General features: G+C 49.2%; 1 protein-coding gene across 1 annotated transcript; it reads left to right on the top strand.

The window, feature by feature from the left end:
• The first annotated feature begins 4,131 nt into the window (after positions 1-4,131).
• LOC131269721 (homeotic protein ocelliless) lies at positions 4,132-18,352 on the top strand. Its single transcript, XM_058272214.1, has 3 exons — positions 4,132-4,312; positions 12,078-12,232; positions 16,753-18,352. Exons 1-3 carry the CDS (start codon positions 4,132-4,134, stop codon positions 17,911-17,913), a joined length of 1,497 nt encoding a protein of 498 aa, XP_058128197.1. The 3' UTR covers positions 17,914-18,352.
• The last annotated feature ends 722 nt before the right edge of the window (positions 18,353-19,074 follow it).

Genomic DNA, 19,074 nt, shown 5'->3' with positions numbered 1-19,074 from the left:
TTCCTAAAAGGGTCTGACGCTGATCGCTTCTCTAAATTGGCATCTCTTGTAAGTTTTTCCCTGTTGAGTCGGGGACGCACACACACACACACTCTGTTGCTTATCAATGACCGTTCGGGGTAGGAGGAGATTGTTCTGCCCACTCGAATTGATTGATTCTACCTCTCAACGGATCGAACCATCGATCTGCGAGCTGTGTCTTATGGAGCTTTCGATTTCAGAATCTTTAACGGTTCACATCTCAAAACATTGATGAATCTTTATAATCCTTCATGAATCTCAATGCATGTTTTATTTGTAGAGGCTAGAAAACAAAAGGGGTTACACGTCATCCATCGGAGGGATCTATTAACCTCTAAATAGATGCATGATTCATGAATCTGAACCTGAATTACACAACTCTATATGCAAACGAATGCGTAAGTGGTCGATATGGTAGAAAAAAAGAAACATTTAAAATAACTAAATAAATCAACGCAAACTCTCGCTCTCTCTGGGGTTTGAGCCGTCACCCCGCCCGGGGTGTTTCCAGTCAACCCACCCGCACCTTCTGACCTCACACACACACCGGAGGTCACACGGGAGGTATTCCGCCGGCGGTGGAAGCCGAAATGGAAACACCTCTCGAGCGTAACTCTCCCGAAATGAATAAGGAAAGCTAAAAACAAACAAATCAGCCGAACGAAACAAGACATACAAAAAAAAAAAAAACAAATGCGAGGAAAAAAAAAACAAAAACAAAAACTCATGAACATGCGGAGGGAAAAACACATCTAACCATGTTTGATCTCGGCTGATCAGATTAGGCGAAATTAATTTGATCTCTTAATTTTATTAATGACCTGCGAGTGAGCATTCTCGTTTGAACGTCTTCAGGTCCAGCGTGCCTAGCCTGCCTGCCTTCCTTTTTTTTACCTCATTCTTCCTCCCCCCCCCCCTCCCCTCCCCCATCCACTTTCCCCTTTCCTTGTCGTTCGCTATCTCTCTTTCTCGCTCGCGAGGACCAACGACGACGACGACGGCGTCGGGGTTTTGGTATCGATTACCCTTCTGGGATGGGATCCCGCTGGGGTTGGAGATCCAGCGTGGAGAAGACGGTGACTAGCCGGCGACGGCGGCGGCGGCGGCGGCGGCAGAGATCAGTCACACACCACCGCGACCTCCGCAAACGAGGGAGATCGCCGCCTCGCATCATCCGGTAGCCGTGCGCCGGACGAATCGGATCGTTTATCTTCTCCGCCGATATCTGATTCATATTACATCGATTTAAATCGTGCGGATGAGATTGATTAAGTGATTATCAGACACCGCCCCCCACCCGAGTGCTTCCCCGCACACACACTCGCGCTTTACGTACGGACCCTGTTGTTTCTGTGTCCGTGTGTTGCCCGTTTTTTCGTTTCCGGTTTTCACGTTGCACTTTTCACTCCGCTGCATTTTTCAGTTTCGTTCTCATGAATGTTTTACGTTCCTTGTTTCGGTTTGTAACGGTGGCACCGGTGGCTTTGTTAGTGTGTTCTCTGTGTGTTTTGCATAGTTTTGTTTCGTGTTGCTTCATTCGCGTACGAGCTCGTGCTTTGCAATTATGATTGTGAGTGAGCGACGTCATCGAGCCTGATTTATGGTTTATAGTGCGCTGAAAAATGGTTCCTGGTGGTTTGGAAGAGTGGTATGTAGTCCCAAACACGCCCGGATCGATCACATCCACCGAGAGTCCGTTTCGGTTTCGTTCCGAACCTTGCGGTGAGCTTCTTTTTGTGGCGCACACGTATAGACACTTTGTTGACTGATATCCCTGGGCAGCTGAGGTACACGGGTACGTGCCGGTTTCGAAAACTCCAACACTCCGTGCCGATACGGTCAGAATTCGTCTCTCCTTGCGAAGGACCACCCAGTCGCTCGCCACTTTGGGATATTTGGGACGACCCCGAGGTAAAGGTGCTGCGAGTACTATTCAGCCAGGTCTCTGCCTCTTGAGCTCGGAAGTCTTGAGCTCGGAGGGACACCTAGCTAGCGGCTTTCTACCGGCATCGGTTGGACAACGACGATTCTCGCACCGGCAAACCCCTACGGGCACAATGGCGCGCTGTCAGCCCGTGTGTTGGCATGGCGTCAAGGCGGCCACTCCACGCCGCGAAGTGTGTCCACTCTTGCCGCGCTCTTCACCAAAAGGGGGAGGGGGGGGGGGGGACCGGCAAGCAAAAGGGGGAAATAATGTTGATTCATATTCATGTGCCATGATTTCACATGGTGGTTAATTGAATGAAATTTATTTCATCTTCGCGTCGCATTTGATCGCTGATTGCGGGATGACCTCGTAAGAAGAAATGGATGGGAGGGAGGAGTTTGAAGTGGGGCGAAGACCCCACCCGTCGGGGATCGTTCGCTGTCGAATTCGCCGCCAACGGAATCAACGCAGGACAAACTAAAAAAAAAGAAAAACAGATCAACACAACAGCAACGGGTACGGCGAAGGAAAGGAAAGGAATGTAATGTACAATGTTGACGTTTTCGGGCAAATGTTGCACTGTCAGCTTACGGTAGTTTATAATTTTGCTGCCATTAACCTTCTGCGTGCGCCCGTAGGAGAGCAGAACCATACACCGCCGCCGCTAGGACGGTTGGTATAAAAGCAAAAACGTACAATAAAAATAGACGCGATCAAAAGGCAGCAGCGTTAGCGTTACGTAGCGTTAGGGTTGACAAATGTGTCAGACTTCGTGTCCAAACAGAGCGGACCGTCTCCCGCGCTCGCTCGCTCGCCCGGTGTGTTCTGTGTGCGGCTCCTACGGGCCACAGTTCAGCTGAGGCCACAGGCCTCTCCGGGGGGAACTGGGCATGCTAGCCTCAATGCCCGACACTCTATTGTCACAGTCACGGAGCAGGAATGTGGTCACGTTTCTCGCCTTCCTTCGTGACGTGCAGCAGTTCTGGGCCCGGGATTCTGGATGGGTTTCTTTCGGCGCTTGGCGAAAGCGTACATCGGCATCGGTGAAGGCCAGGTTTACACCACCCGGGGACCTCAATGACCTGATCATACGGCCAAATAACGCACCGAACTGTGGTGAAATATGCTTCGCTTTGTTTTCCAACCCCTCGTTCTTATTTTAAATCCATCTCTTTCTCCTTCCCTCTGGCTCCCTCCTTCTCTCTCTGCGTAGAGGAAAGGTAGGAGAAAGAATAAAATCTATAAAACTTCAAACAGGCAAAGACGCAGCGATTCTGCGGCCGATTAGCTCACGTCGGTTAAAAGGCTAGAGAACGGCGGACACCGGTGACGGACAGCGACGGACGCTGATGACGAAGACTTGGGTCTTCCATCTTGCCATCGCTGCCTCCGCCCTTACGCACCCCTAATTGCCCTTCTCCGGGTCAACACCGGGTGACAACAATGTACAAGCGTACCGCGTGAGGGTTTTTTTTCGGAGCCGCAGTAAGGCAGTAGAGCTTTTCGATACCTTTTAATGGATTATTGATGTTCGTCCGGGGCGGCCGAGAATAGCTTCTGGCGGGTCCGGATTTCGGCATTCCTCCGGCTATCCAGGGTTTCGGGCGCAAGGGAGTCCGGGTAGATGCGGGAAAAACAAACACGGCCCACGGTGATCGTCGAGCTCCGGGGAGATTATCCCTTTGCACCAGGCGGTAGCGAGGCGGCGGCCATTGTTCCGCTCAACTGTGGCACGATTAGTCGGGAGCGCAGGGAGCGAAACCGCATCCCCACGAAGGGGATAATCCCCGAGTAGGTCAAGGCCGCATGTGAACGCATGCAAATCTCTTCCCCTTAAGGAGGCGTAAAATCTGCGTGCGGACTGTGGTGCCTTTTGTGTGGATGGGAACGGTTTTTGCGGCTCGTTTGAGTTCTTGGCGTTGTTTAAAATCGTATGTACCGGCTATCAGAATGGGAACTAATTCCTTATCTTCTTCCTCCGTTTCTCTTTTCTTCCAGCCAACCCACCCATCGGCACATCATCTTCGCGCCAGCATTGTGTGTGTGAGTGTGTGTGTGTGTGTGTGTGTGAGTGAAATCACAGCAGCACCGTGAGCAGCTACGCGCACCAGTACGCGTCTGTTGGGGGTCGCTACTGCCAACAACACCCACCAACCGTGGCGCTGCACTCGACCGAAGCCCTGATGGCGGGCTTCCTCAAGTCGTCCGACCTCGGGCCGCACCCGCACGGGTACGGCACCTCGCACCATCCGCACCATGCCCATCCGCATGGACCTTTACCGCCCGGAATGCCTATGACATCGTTAGCCCCGTTCGGTCTTCCCCACGGGCTAGATGCTGTAGGATTTCCGCAAGGTATGTGGGGTAAATATTCTTCTTTTTTCTTCTTCTTCTATTACACACACACACATCCCCGCCTTCCCCCCTCCCTTCCCCAAACCCCCAATGTAGTGAGCTTGTGAAGCGCCCCTCCCGGGACTACCGTGGACTTGAGTTGAGCTAAATCCCTTCTCATCCAAACAAAACTACATTGAATGGATGTAAATAATCTGCCGACCACGATCGGGAGGCCACACTCCAAAACTCCGGTAGCTGCCTTGGGGCCGGATTTCGTTAATTTCACAGCCAACTCGACGAAGTCATCCTGGTGCTCCACTAGAGATGATTGATTTGTGGACTCCCGAGCTATCTCTGGGAGGCTATCCCAGGCACCGGTCCACTGTAGCTCCCGGTAGCGGTACTAGTAGCGGTGGTGGTAGTAGTAGTAGTAGTAGTAGTAGTAGTAGTAGTTGCAGTAGTCTTTGTGCAATCTCCACTCCTTTTTATCTGAAACACAAAGTAACGAAAAAAGAAAACATATCCGACGCCGAAACGGAAAGGAAGGAAAAATATTTCTAAAGCATAATCAGCATCGGTGTGCGGGGAGGCAAACATGGGGGGTGCGCTCGGGGTGACAGCCAAAGAAAGGAAACTGACCAGGCACGCAACCATACCCCCCCCCCCCCCCACACACACACACGTACAGAGAATTACGCTCGAGTGATCACCGTGACAATAATTCATCCGTCATTTTTGGACTACTGCGCGCCCGGGGTCTTCAGCGCGCAGCCTGAAGACCGCCGGTTTACCTTTTGTCCGGATCACGAGTTCCTGCGCATTTCCCTCCATCAAAGGGCCGGCCTGCCGACAGCAGTTTTTTGGCGGCGGAGGGGGGGGGGGGGGGGGGGGCAACAGCAACAAAACTAAAACCGGAGAGTTTAAAAGAAGGCTTGCTTGTTTGGGTCAATTTCTCGCTCGCTTCCCCACCTTCCGGCGGCGATCATCCTTTTGACAGCGATGGTGCAAGCTACCATTTGCCGCCGACCGGTAGGTGTGTGTGTTTGTGTGTTGGGTGAGAAATTTGTCCAACTGCCATCACCGGTTTGCGGACGGATTTTTTTTTTTTTTGTCGGACGTTCTGCTTTACATCGACGTGTTGACGTCGCCTCTTTGATTCCCATCACGTCGCTTCGCCTTTTGAGGCTGATAAAAGTTTCCGATTATGCACACACACGCGCGCGCGCGCACAAGCATACGCGAACGCCAATGGCGATCGTCGAATGGGGGAATGCCGGAGCTGTCAACTTCGGCGTCTTCGAGTGATTGACTGGAATCATGGGCAGCTTTTCAATTCGAGGCTGGATGTTTTTCCCGTGAGATTTTCAAACTTCTGGTGTGTGTCGCTTCTTAAAGGCAAAACAAAAAAGAAAAAAAAAAACAAACAAACACAACCAACATTCAGATGGCGGTTCGGTGGTCCACCCTTGCGTCACGTCCACTCCTCAATGGCGGTTCCGGACGAGTGACAAATTAAAGTTTAATGAGTCGAGTGCCCGGGGAACGGCCCACTTGGTCTGTTTTTTTTTTTAATTTCTTCTTCTATTCTGGACCGTTTCGCTTCAGTGCCCGGTTGGGTATGTTCCCCCAGGGGAGGGAGAGGGGGTGGGAGTTTCACCGTTTTAATGGATTTTCACGGTCCGCCTGGTGCACGCAGAAAGGCGAGCGGGCTAATTGTGGAAAAATGTAAAACTGTTTTTCCACACGCGTTCGTTTGTTTGAAGGCACACGAGAAACAAGATGGTGGACGCAAGATGGAGCAGTGCCGGGAACACCGACACAGCTGGGACCCAGGTTCGTGCTGCAGCTGCCATTCCCGCTAGTTGAAGCTAAAACCCTCCCCTGGCGGAAGAAAGAATGTTCCAGCGCAGAGAGTGACGTTCTCCGAAGTTCGCTAGGAGAATTATAGCCCATCAGCCCCCGGGCTCCCCGTTTCCCAGCCGCTTTTCAGGCGAAGAAAGTGGGCCGGCAGATACTCGAAACACTTGTACAGCACCGTACGTGTAGCGATGACAAGTACTGCAACTCCGAACATCGTCCTCCAATCGGTAGCATTTGCAAACGCCCCTTGTGTTCGCTGGACCCCATATTTGCAGCATTCAGCTAGTACACACATTTTTCCTAAAGCCTTCGGGTCACCCCCTCTTATACCTTCCCCCTCCCCCCCTCCGTGAGCAAGCATCCTTTGTTGCTGATGCAGCACTCTTCGCTCTGCCGTTTGCCCGTTCTCGAACTCGCTGTGCTGGCACGACGAGATAAACCGCTTAACGGGGTGGCAACCAAAACAGAAGAACCTTCGCTCTCTTTCCCTCCCCCCTCTCTCTATCTCTCTTGTTGCGGCCTGAAGCCTAGAATAGCTCGTGGTTGGGTTTTCGGTGCTGAAATCGCTCTCCCTTTGCGATAGGGTGCGCAGCATACAAACGCATTCCCCCTTTGCGTCCCAAATGCGAGGTCTCTTTTGGCGGGGGCCTTTTTCCCTTCTCGCATTTCCCGACCAGAACGCCCAGAATCTGGTCGCTCAAAGCAGAGCATCCAAAGGAGCAGAAGCAAACTTACTTGATGAGGATCTTTTGTAGTCTTCTAGTCTCTTTATATAAAATTTTTCCCTTCTAACGATCGTTTCATTCCACTGTTACGGCGTTACCTCCAACGTGTTGGGAAGTAGATACATTATGTCGTGATGGCAAATGTTTTCGTCCCTAAGGCAACCATTTTTTACAAGAGCACATCAACTTTTGTCTTTTTTGTTGTTGTTATAAAGTTTTGTTTTCAATGCACCTCCTTTGGATAACTCGTATCAGTTTTTGTCACGGAACTCAACTTCTTTTGCGAAAACAAGAGAACAAAAGTTATGTGTGGTTATTCTTGATGATTCTCTCTAACAATCTAAAACTACACAAAATTAAACTTGTGTCTATTACCGTGAACTGTTAACTGTTTTTTTCCCGATTACGTGTGTTTACAGGAACCAACCGTCAGTTGTCTCATTTGTTTTTCTTCCGGCGCTATATTCTCCATTGTTTTATCTTACAAACTTTTGTTTTATTGTTAATTTTGCTTATTTACTTTTTGTGGATCACTTTTTATATAAGTTCTAAAGCAAATAATCTTTTTCTAGAGTAAATTCAAGTAAATACCCTGCAAAGGAACAACATTTAAAACTCAGACATTATGAAGCAGAAATTGATGTGTTTAAGATTAAAATGGTTACGTTAGGGACAAAGTTTGATACGCTTTTGCATTCAATGGGAGAGTTGCAGGGAAAAATTCATCTTTTGGTGCACTCTCTGTAGGAATATGCTGATGGTGAAAAGACACAACATAAAATGGCATTAATTGGTAAAATGAAAAACGCTTCTTACGGGTTTTCGTGCCCGGAACAAACGAATAAGCAGACACCGACGGTGCTAACGTCGATGGTAATTATCGACCAGTTATTGTGGCTCGAGCCGTTCGATTCGTGACCTTTTGCGATGTGACACTTCAAGGTGTGCTCGGTACGTGGGAGTTGGACCCGCCGTCGTAAGGATTCCCAGCCCGGTCCCCGTTTTCCGTTTGGCGTTGTTGTAGGGTTTCCGCTCCGGCCAGCCCAACCTCACCGAACGAAAACATCGTTCGCGTTGCATAAGTCCGGGACCGATTCGATTGGAAAGCCGGGCGGATGCAAATCCCGTCCTTGCTGTCCGGCGCATACACATAATACACCTTAGAACGCGAAGGGGGGAGGGGGGCTGGACATGAACAGCGCAAGCCAAATGACTGCAGCGAGACTCTCGTTACTCACGCAAGGTGATAGTAATACGAGCCACAACCCTCGGGGGGTGGTAGGGAGGGAAAAGGGTGGCAGGGTGGCTCCTTAGGCCGAGGCCACTTTTCCACTCGCTGTAATCGATATCGATCCATCGACCGCCGCCCCACACCTCTTCCCCGTCCGTTAGCTTGCCTCTGATGAGTTTCGATTTTTAAGGTTCACTTCCTAAAAGGGCGCGCGGGCGCGGGAAAACCTCCTCGCGGGCGGCGGGTTTCCATCGGGTTTTCGGTGAGTGGCCCGGTTATAACACCCCCTCACTCACTCCCGACCAAACCACCGACGGGCTTGTACCGAGGCACTGTTTGCATATCAATTACCCGGCCTCTCGTGTCCAAACCAAACGGAGGAGTCGGAAGTCGGAGCGCTCGGGGGGTGGGGGTAAAAAAAACCCATACAAATTGCCGCCGAGCACGTGACTTCGGTCGGTCGGACGCCTCCGGGCGCACTTGCCCTCCCTCGCGTTGGGACGTGTGCCTTTCGGGACACCGCTGTAACTTCTTGGCTTCTCTCGAGTTGAGCAAATATTTACACGACACTTTCGGTACGGCCGTTTCGTTTTTAGGCTTTTACCGTTTTATAGTGCGTTGAGGAGGGGGAGGAGGGGGAAGAGTTGCAGCCTCCGAGGGGCGGGAAGCAAACAAACAACACCACACAACACCACAGCTAAGATGGCGCGTCGTTTGCTGGCGCCAGCGCCAGGGTTATACGCTTGCGTTACTGGCGTTACTTGTGTTACGCAGCAGCAAACGAACACCGTCGAGAGGAGAACGAACCGAGCGAGAGAGATCCGACGATCGTCGGGCCCGCACGCACGCAAAAACGGTCACACGTCCTGTCCTGATTGCGCCGCTCGGGGTTGCCATTTTGTTTTGCGCTTTTGTTGTCGCGGGATCGGAGGCACGTCCTGCTCCGGGCCACGTCCGGGGTCCTTTCCGCGTCGTGCCGTGCCTGCCATCCACGTTCCACACGTTCCCCTCGCTGTACGAGCCGAGGACCCCTTGCTTCCCGAGCCGAGCGGCAAACACGCAAACAACCCTCGATCATCATTATCAAACCCTCACCCTTCCCGGCGCTACCATCCCCGCAGGGGCAATGGCGCCGGCTGACTTTGCGCCGCCGGTACATAAATCAGCGGGACCCTGGGCGTTTATCCCCGCGCCTATGGCACCCCTCGCTGCTGTCCTGAGAGCGAGCGAGAGATCGTTGGTTTGGAAATTAATTTCCACACTGCAGCTGCACTGCGTCCAAAATGGCAAACGTCGGAAGCCCCGGACCCCCGTTTCGGTTGCAGTATTCCAACCGGAGTGGCGTGATTTCGATTCAGACTGTTATAGAAAAAAACCAAGAAGATTCGTAAAAGATTCATGAAAGAGTCATCAATGATTTGAGATGAAGGATTTCTCGAAGTTGAATAAGTTAATTCGAATGAATCTTGGGTGTAATATTAAAATGAAAGAATTTTGCGAAAAGATTCATAAACCCGTCGCCATCTCGAAAGCATGGTGATGTTGTCTCTGAGGCACACATTTTTTTTATTGTTCATCAGCTTCTGCCTCTAATACACCAGCTTTATTCTCTCGCCGAAAACGAGGAAATAAAAAGCGATTTTGCGAATAAAATTGGTGAGTTTGGTGATGTAAACTTGTTTGCGTAGCTGAAAAAAAAGGTCACTTGTTTTGTTTGTCAATCGTTTGTTTGATTTTGTTAAACATTTTGCTTTTTTTTTATTTTTTCACATGCCGACTGCCATGGCCACCATTTTTGAAAGCCCTATTAGTTCTTAAAGGGTTTCGGTACCCATTAAGAAACGAAAATGTAACATTATTTTTTTTAGTATTATTTAACATCAAATGCTTTGGGAAGCGAAGTCTTCGCTTGACCTTCAAAAACCCGTCGGTTTAATAAATGTTCTACAGTATTTTTATCAACACGTTGACTGCCAATCGTTTTTAGCACACATTTATAGAACAATCTTTTTTAATATAATTTGTTTATAATATTTATTAAACCAACGATTTTTGAAGGCTAAGCAAAAACTTTGCTTCCCAAAGAATTAATATGAAGTATTACTATAATTTTCATGTTGCATTTTCATTTATTTATGAGTCAAAAACTTTTTAGAACTGATTTTTGCTGTCACCCACTTTTGGGTGACATGGCAGTCAACGTGTTAAAAAAAGATTGTACTAAAAATGTGTGCTAAAAACGCTTGACAGTTAACGTGTTATAAAAAAAATTTTTACTACAAACAATAACCTTCATTTTTACGTTCATTCGAAAATGACCACATTTTGTGACAAACCCAGATGAACACGAGACAAAAGACAATTGCGTTAGAGACAAACGCACAGATGCGTCAGAGGCGGAAGTTGATGCGCTATTTCAGATCGTGGGTGGATCGGAGGCAAAACAAGCTTGTTTACAGCGCTTTAACGTTACATCGGAGCCTAACGACCTTCAGGTTGGTTCAAAACCAACACCCCGTCGGACGCCGAACGTGAATGATTTCAATGCAGGCGCTCGCCACCAAACTGCATCTTGCAAAATGTTTGGAGTTTGGCGAAACCCGTGCGCGTCGGGTCGTAAAAACGGGCTTCTTTTACGATGCATCCCTCAGGGTACCCCTACCCCCCCGCGCCTTTTTGTGTAATAATTCTGCCCGGCGCGGGTCATCGGCCGCCGGAATGCGCTCTCGGGATCATTTTTCACGAAATAACTATATTAATATGGGGTTTCATTTAGTGTACATGTGAGCCGTCTGTGTATGTGTATGTGTGTGTGTTGGTGGGTTTGAGAGCAATAGTGGTCATTTTTATAGCACCAGAACCAGCCGGAGAAACCGGTACCAACCTGCGAAGACGAGGCTACTCCCCGTTTAGTAGCACCGTTTGGGAGCTTCGACTTTCGTTTTATTGCAGCGCGCGGAGCGGACCGAGTGAGGAACTACCAACCTATATATATATATATACATATACCTCGCCTATAAACCAATTACACCTCCGTGCTCCGGAGGGCTGTAAAAATGCCTGCCAACTGCAACACCGACGTGACGGCGACGATTAGCGACCGCGGAGGAGTTGTGCAAGCGGCGGATAAATTGAAAACATAAAATTTCTCGTTCGGCATCGCCCGGTGAGCTTATCGTAACCTTATATTTTAAATTTTTAGTACCCAGCCCGCCGTAAAGTCATCGCAGCAGCATCGCCGGACAAGGGACAAGTGCCAACGCCACAACAGCGCTCAACGTCGGGTGTGTGTGTGTGTGTGTGGCGTGGGCAGGCTTGTGTGTGGTAATGCGCTAAATTAATGCCGGCGTTCTGCTGGCTTTCGCCTAACCTTACTTCACTTCCTTTTCTGTCAATTACAGACCTGCTCTGGTGAGATTTGCTCTTCATTCTCATCCTTCTTTCCCAACAGGACCCCCGCTCTCCCAGGCGAGCAGGAGGAGGAAGCGCTCCCCGGCGAATGTTTGAAATTTATGAAGCCATTTTTAATTTAACCAACTCCGTTTTTATTAGCTGTGTAAAATTTCGAAGCAGGACATCGCAACCGCGGCGGTCGGGTTCCCGATGCAATCAGAACCTCGTTTCGGTTCGAATTATGTCAGCTCCAATTGTGCGTGTGTTATGATTTCATTCGCCACCGTTTTTTTTTTTTTTTGGGTAACGACTCCACAGTGCCAACGAATTCGAATCGAAAGCGAATCCGATAAGCGTTAGTTTTACGAAATATTTTTTGGTTTCCCTCGATTTTTGCGTTTCAGATAAGATTTTCTTAGTTCGCCCGGTTTTCTCAAGCTAGAGCTTTTAGTGCTAACGGAAAACTCATCTCCCATAACACTCAACCCCACGAAGCAAGCCGAAGCTCACCAGCAAAGACCGTACTAACGTTTGGCTTTTTTTCTTATTTCTATTTTTCCACAAACCCCCCACCCCCCCGCAGGTGTCAATCCACGAAAACAGCGTCGCGAACGGACCACGTTCACCCGGGCCCAGCTCGATGTACTCGAGGCGCTGTTCGGCAAGACTCGCTATCCGGATATCTTCATGCGCGAGGAGGTGGCACTCAAGATCAACCTTCCTGAATCAAGAGTACAGGTAAGTCGACGTCTCTAGCACTTTCAGTTTTTCCTACGAGTTTCCTACGATCGAACGGGGGCATGGGCCACTTTTTTCCAACCCGGGGGAGTTGTGTTTAACATTAGAATATATTGCCCGAATTCTGCTTTACACCGAGCAAGGGGAATGATAAAGTAATCCATCGAAAACTCTAAAACGTCAAACGATAGTCAACAAATAGACTAAAAAGTAACAGTTTACGGGTTTCAAAAATCTTCAAAAATAGAGAAGTTATAGCGCTTTAAAAATGGGAGTCAAAATGACCCCCGAAAAGCATCCTCGAGTTCTCGAAACTGGTTGAACAGAAAAATTTGAAATTTTTATTTTGAATGAAGCTTTGGATTTTAAGAGAAGGCAATTTTTTATTTCACAAAAATATTCTGCCGTTTTCGAGATATTAAAATTGAAAATTATGTTGGGGTCAAAATTACCCCTAAAAAGCATTCTAAGGATAGTCAACTTGGCTCTTGGAAATTTTTGTTTTGGATGTAGCTTTGGGTTTTAAGAAAGTTGTTATTTTATTTTTATTTTTTAATATTCAATCGTTTTCAAGATATTAAAATCGAAAATTGTGTTGGGGTCAAAATTACCTTTAAAAAGCATTCTAAGAATAGTCAAGTTGGATCTGGGAAATTTTTGTTTTGGATGTAGCTTTGAATTTTTAGAAAAGGCTTATTTTTTTTCGTTAAAATATTCCGCCGTTTTCGTGATATTTAAAACGAAAATTGCGTTGGGGTCAAAATGACCCCTGTTTAGATTCTAGTGTTTAACTCTTAGTTTAACCGCCGGTGTAACACCTTCGCACCAGGCGTTACGGGGCCCGCAGGGCGCAACAACGGAGGGTGTCAAAAGAAAACCATCCGCCTCCCCACCCCTCTCCCCCTCTCGTTTACTGGCGGCCGCCATCGCTGTAGTGTTTTCTTTTTGGGCGGTGAGAATTTTCCTCCGGCAAAACATGTGCAGCAAAAACCCATCGGGAGGTTGAGGTGATAGAATTTTCCCATTTCCCACAAACGGATGCAAAAACAATCGCACGCACACTCGATTCGTTTACCCTCGGGTGTGTGTACGTGTGTGTGTGTGGGTCGCATTTCCATCGGCGTACCGAAGAGGGGGTGCGATTTTCCCTCGTGCCGATTGTTGTTGTGGCAAATTAAACATTTATGGAGCCACGCTCGGAGGCTTGCTTTTTTTTTTGTTTGTCCAATCCCGGTTTGCGAGATTTTCCGCCTGGCTTGCCGGGCGTGTTACCCACCCCCGGGCCTGTGTCCTTCCGGGACACGAGAGTCACCATACCGCCTACCCCCTCCCCACCAGGGATGTGGTGCTTTGTTGATTTAATTTTAATTTTAAATCAATTACTCTTGAGATGCTCGCTGGCGGTGAAACTGAAGCTGAGCTGTTTTGGGGGAAACGGGTTTTTCCTTCCCCCTTCGGGGTGGAAACGATAGGGGTGCATAATAGAGTGATAATCAAGGATTGTGTATTCATTTCAACGACGCGGTTTACTGCTTGGATGCGCCCACCGAGAGGAAGGCGTCTCCGTTCGTAGCGGAAAACCGGAAAGAAAGCGGGGGAAAATCGAGCGAACCAGCAGATGAGAGGCTCTGTGTCGCGAGGTAGCAGTAGGAACAGCTTGATTACTAATGCAATAAAAAGGAATCACTCTGGTTTCCTCAACTGACATCCTTTTTCCACCGAATGGGACACCGAGAGGTAGTGATTCCGTTTCAACGTTTTTGTCAACGCGTCCCCGAAGGAAAGGGACAATGCAGCCGTTGCAGTTTCGGATGGTTTGTTTGTTTTGCATAGGACGAAACATGCAACGGTAACATCGGGGTGTCGGGCGGGTTTTGGGACAGGGAACAAACAAGCAAGCCTTGTGTAAACAGGAGGAGTTTTCGATGCAAACGTTAGCACAATAAACGCATCACCTCCGCGGGAAGCGGTTACAACTTCATCCAGAACGAAAGTTGCGCCCATCCGCCCATCAATCATTATTTGCGGTGTCCAAGTGTGTGTCCCGAAAAACCCGGTAGCATGAAGCAGAGGCGAAAGGTCCCCGGACTCCTCGCCGGGGATTCATGGAATCGTTAACACCGTTTTCGGACCAAAATAAAAATAAAAAAAAACGGCCAGTCCTTGCCAATTATCTGCTCGTTGCGGTGCGCACATATTTTCGCATGTCAACACATGTGTAACAGGGTAACCCGCCGGGTTTTTGGGACAACACACACACACACACACACACCGTTTGCCCTCGGAAGGTCGAAGGATGCGTGTCTTGCAGCTTCTTTTCTTTTCCCCGAGAAAATACGTGGACGTTGTCACCGGGCCGCAAACATACGCTGTTTGTTTTGATTTTTGCCTCGCACGTTGTGAGCCTTTTCTTTGCTCCGGACCGACGGAGGTTCGCCTTTCACCACGCATCCAATGCTGGTATGTGGAGAGCAAACAAGGGCTTTACCGTTGTCAACGAACGGTGTGTGTTTTATTGGCGCAAAAATTGCACGTTTTTGTCTCCGGCCAGCTGCTGTTGTTGCGGCAACATTCCCAACGCCGAAGGTTTAATGCCCCGTTGCCATTCTCGGGACACATTTCGGGGCGAGACTAGTGAAGTGCAAACAGAGCCGGAGCGAGTGTGTGAGCTGGTTCAATTCACCAATGATGATTTATTTTGATTTATTGTAAATCATTTTGATTTGTTTTTGGTGTCTCCAGCCATTTTCCATTGCTCTAAATGTTTCTATACCTATTTTCAAAATTGAACTCATTATTCACAACAGTTTTCAATCCTTTATAGATGTTTCAGAACATAGTCTTCATGCTTTTCAAAAGCAATAAATTCTTCCCATCTTTCCGTTATTATCCATAACTTCGGTACATATCTCACAGTAAACGTTAATTGCGGTAAAGAATCCAAAAATAATTACACTAATACATGAACAATATGGTGTGATAGGTATCTGTCATTTCCTTTTGTACAATTTAAATGTTCTAGTTAATCGGATATCAAAATTTCATTATCTGAATTTAATCTGCAAATAGCTGCCGTGTGATAGCTTCATTTTTCAAGGCCATGGTTTGCGAAATCGCTTTCAAATGATTAAAACTTTCTATGAATTTGAACAGCATTGAGAAAAAATTAAATATGTAATAATGTAAACTTTTCTCGGTGGCCCGTGAATTGAGAGCATTTTAAGTAAAACGAAAACACTATTTAAATTGAAAGAAGACATACGAAAACATATTCGGCCAAGGTTTTAACTTGGCCTTTTTTTAATGGAAAGAAGACATACGAAAACATATTCGGCCAAGGTGTGGAAATTAATAATGGTTAAGTAATATCAAAGTGAATCAAAACTAACCTTGATCAAAGTATGTATACCACAGCGAGAATAAATAAAATCGGTGGTTACTTTTGGTTGATGCGTCTCTGGTTATCACACTCGGTCACCAATGTCGACCAGGGCGAGTTCATCGCACTGTCAAAAGAGAATGACGTCCGAGTGAAAGAGGGTCCGTTGTGAGGAATTTCCTGTCTTTGGAAGTGGTTCATATTGCCAGATTTTACTTTAAAGTAAAAATGTCAAGGAAGTCAAAAAGTCATCAACGAATTTTGACAGTCCACCAGATTGAAAAAGTTATTATAATCTATGAAATCATCACATTCGACTTTAATTTATCGATGCGTTGCTCCATGCTCGTGGTGATTCGAGTTAGATGAACTCTAACTAATCACTCATTGTGATGCGATATTCGAATGACTTTTATGACACACGAAACAGTTGAGTCATTCTAAGTGAGTTAATGAATTAACTTTGAACTCACTAGCTCTCAACTAGCGTCCCATCACTGAACCGTCATTCCCATCGCTAGATGAAGCGCTAATCGCACGGAGGAGACATTCCCAAGTGGCAAACCAGCACGCTAATGGGCGCTTGGCGCTGGGCCCAGCCAGGATACACCCGATACGCAATCAGCCTAACCTCTGCTCGAACGTAACCCGATAGCGATCGGAACTCCTTCCCCCCTCGCCAGCTTAATTGTTTTCCCTTTCGTCTGCCCTAAAAGTACTCACCCACTCCGGTGTTGCTGTTGTTGTTGTTGTTGTGTGCGGTGATTTTGTTGCCCTCCGTGTCCCTCCCAGCAGCCATATTAGCAGCCGTGTTGTCTAGCGCTGGCGGGACCGGCACCATTCTCCTCGGCAAAGATGTTGCACCGGGGACTAGGACACGGGAAAGCGATTACAAAATCATTATCTTTTGCGGGCGAAGCGCACACGGCGGGCCGGGTGCGGGGTAAAAAAGCCGAAACGGTTCATTCCGGTTCGCTTGACGCATCCATTCGTCGGGTTTACTCTCTCAGGGGAAATTCATTTCGTTCCGTTTGGTTGCATTCCATTTTTCGCCACAGTGTCTTCAGGGAGGGGTTGCTTTGTTCCTGTACTAAATCTTTTTTTTCTCTTCATTTGATTCTCTTTCTCCTCGGGCGTCCAGGTATGGTTCAAGAATAGACGTGCCAAGTGCCGACAGCAGCTACAGCATCAGTCGTCGTCCAACCTGAACGGGAGCAAATCGTCGGGCAGCTCGAGCGGGTCGGCGGGGCGTGGCGGTGCGGGCCAGAGCGGGGCCAGTGGAGCGTCGGGCGGGAACGGTGGATCCGGGACGGGTGCGTCCGGTGCGGGCGGCAACAACAGCGGCAACAACAGTGGCAGCAAGAACTCCATAGTGAACGCCAACAACAAGCCGACGATCAAGCACACGCCGATGAACAGCGGACACAACCCGGGTGTCAACGGTGGTGGTGGTGGAGGTGGTGGTGGTGCCGGCAATCAGTCGAACTCGGCTGGCCCGAGCCACGGGCAGGGCGGGCCGCAGAGCCTGAGCGGTCACAGCAACGCGTCGCCGATCCTGCCGATCACCCCGTCAACCTCCGTCAGTCCGCCGATCAACGTGATCTGCAAGAAGGAGCAACCGTCGTCGTTCCACCACGGGGCGGGCGCGGGCGGCAACGAGGGACCGGGCGCGACCATGAAGGCGACCGGGTACGACCTGCTGAAGGACACGGAGCTGAACCTAGCGCATCACCACCACCATTCGCCCGCCGCCTACGTCAACATCAACTCCCGGTTAGGGCAGTCGCTGAGCTCGGCCGGCGTCGGTGGCGTCGGCGGCGGCGGCGTCGGGGTGGTCGGGAGCGTGGGAGGCGTGGTCGGCGGAGTGGTCGGTGGAGTCGGTGGCGTCGGCGGCGGAGTCGGTGGTGGCGGGGGGGGCCTCGGCAATGGGCCGTCGGCCGGCAACCTGACGCCGCTCGGGTCGAACTCCTCCATCATGACCACGCCGTCGCCGCCGATCACACCGCAGACGTCCCACAATCCGCTCTCGTACGTGCCGAACCACGAGACGTACAACTTCTGGCACAACCAGTACCAGCAGTACCCGAACAACTACAACACGCCGTCCTACTACAGCCAGATGGACTACTTCCAGAACCAGAACCAGGGCAACTACAACATGGGACACACCGGCTACACCACGTCGGCCAACTTCGGGCTCGCCTCCACGTCCGCCCTCGCCGGGCCCATGAGCTCCCAAACCTTCAGTCCCAACGGGCTGGACTACATGAACCCGCAGGATAAGTACGTCAACATGGTGTAAGGGGCGCGAGGAATTTCAGGAACTTCCGCCGTCACCACGAGTTCCCTTGGCATGAGTTCCCCACAGGGGGAGGGTTGTAGGACCATATCACACACACACCACGGGGGTTCTAAACAAAACGAGAGACCATATCAAACATCCCCCCCCGCCCCCGCCCCCAATTCCCAGTTCCCCGTCCTGATACCCCATTCGCTCACACATTGAGAGGTCCTTAGCTGCCAGCTTAACCTTCGCTCTGGTAAGTGATGCGTGTGTGTTTGTGTTCTACACAGTTAGATTCCCTTTCCTAAGAAAGCTACCACGCTTTACCCACGAGCCATGCCATGGATGCGAGGGGCAGGCAAAGCTGTACAAGCCCTTCTGCCACCGGAACTCACCGAAAACACACATATATGGACATGTCGAGCGCTAAAGCAAAAAAAAAAAACACGAGGGAAGGTTAGAGAAATGATATCAAATAGTTCATATCAGTATTTTCGCTCGCACGGACGCTGTTCGCGCGTTCGAGCTGATGGGTGTCCTCTCGCAGTATGGCACACTGTTGGAGCGGGTGAAGGCGCGACTCCCTGATTGTATGATGATAGACTAAGCAAAGTACTACGAAATCAATGTGTATAGGATGATTTTTAAATTAAACAGATATGAACTGATCTTAATGATATCGGATATCGGGGAAGGAGGATGAGGAGGGGTTTTGCGATTGTGTAGGCAACAGGCGATGGTCCCCGTTTTTTAACACAGTCGGGTGTTGTTTTTTCTTTTTACTTTACAGTCCATATCGATTAGTTTTACATTCCTCCCGCCCCTGTAAGTGTCATATAGGCAGTTTCGCCCGAAACCGGCGCCCGAATTCGCCGGTCGCTCGCGGACTTCTACAAACCGAAATCGAATTTCAACGTTCAAGCGAAACTGTGCAATTTTTATTCGTTTCCAACACGAGTGCGGTAGATGAAAAGTTTCTCAGCAAAACAAAAAAAAACACACACACACACAAAGATCAAAATCAACCGACATTTGTTTGATCTCCCGGGCGGGTACGGTTAACGTCTCAGCGGCAGCACGAGAAGTGAGAAAGGCTGGAAAAAAGGGCAGGGCAACACTCAAGACACTTGGTTGAGTAAGGAGCGAGGACCCGAGTGGTGGAAGAAAGGGGGAGGAGGG

Source organism: Anopheles coustani, chromosome X (assembly GCF_943734705.1).
Source record: "Anopheles coustani chromosome X, idAnoCousDA_361_x.2, whole genome shotgun sequence".
Lineage (NCBI taxonomy): Eukaryota > Metazoa > Arthropoda > Insecta > Diptera > Culicidae > Anopheles > Anopheles coustani.
The sequence above is the reverse complement of the archived record's forward strand: the minus strand, read 5'-3'. Positions and strand labels throughout refer to the sequence as shown.

What these genes read in the sequence shown, in the direction of transcription:
- LOC131269721 (XM_058272214.1), top strand. Translation starts at nt 4,132, where the DNA reads ATGGCGGGCTTCCTCAAGTCGTCCGACCTCGGGCCGCACCCGCACGGG. An exon ending in ATTTCCGCAAGGTATGTGGG is followed by an intron (nt 4,313 to 12,077) that starts GTAAATATTCTT and finishes ACCCCCCCGCAG; the next exon opens with GTGTCAATCCACGAAAACAG. An exon ending in TTCCTGAATCAAGAGTACAG is followed by an intron (nt 12,233 to 16,752) that starts GTAAGTCGACGT and finishes TCGGGCGTCCAG; the next exon opens with GTATGGTTCAAGAATAGACG.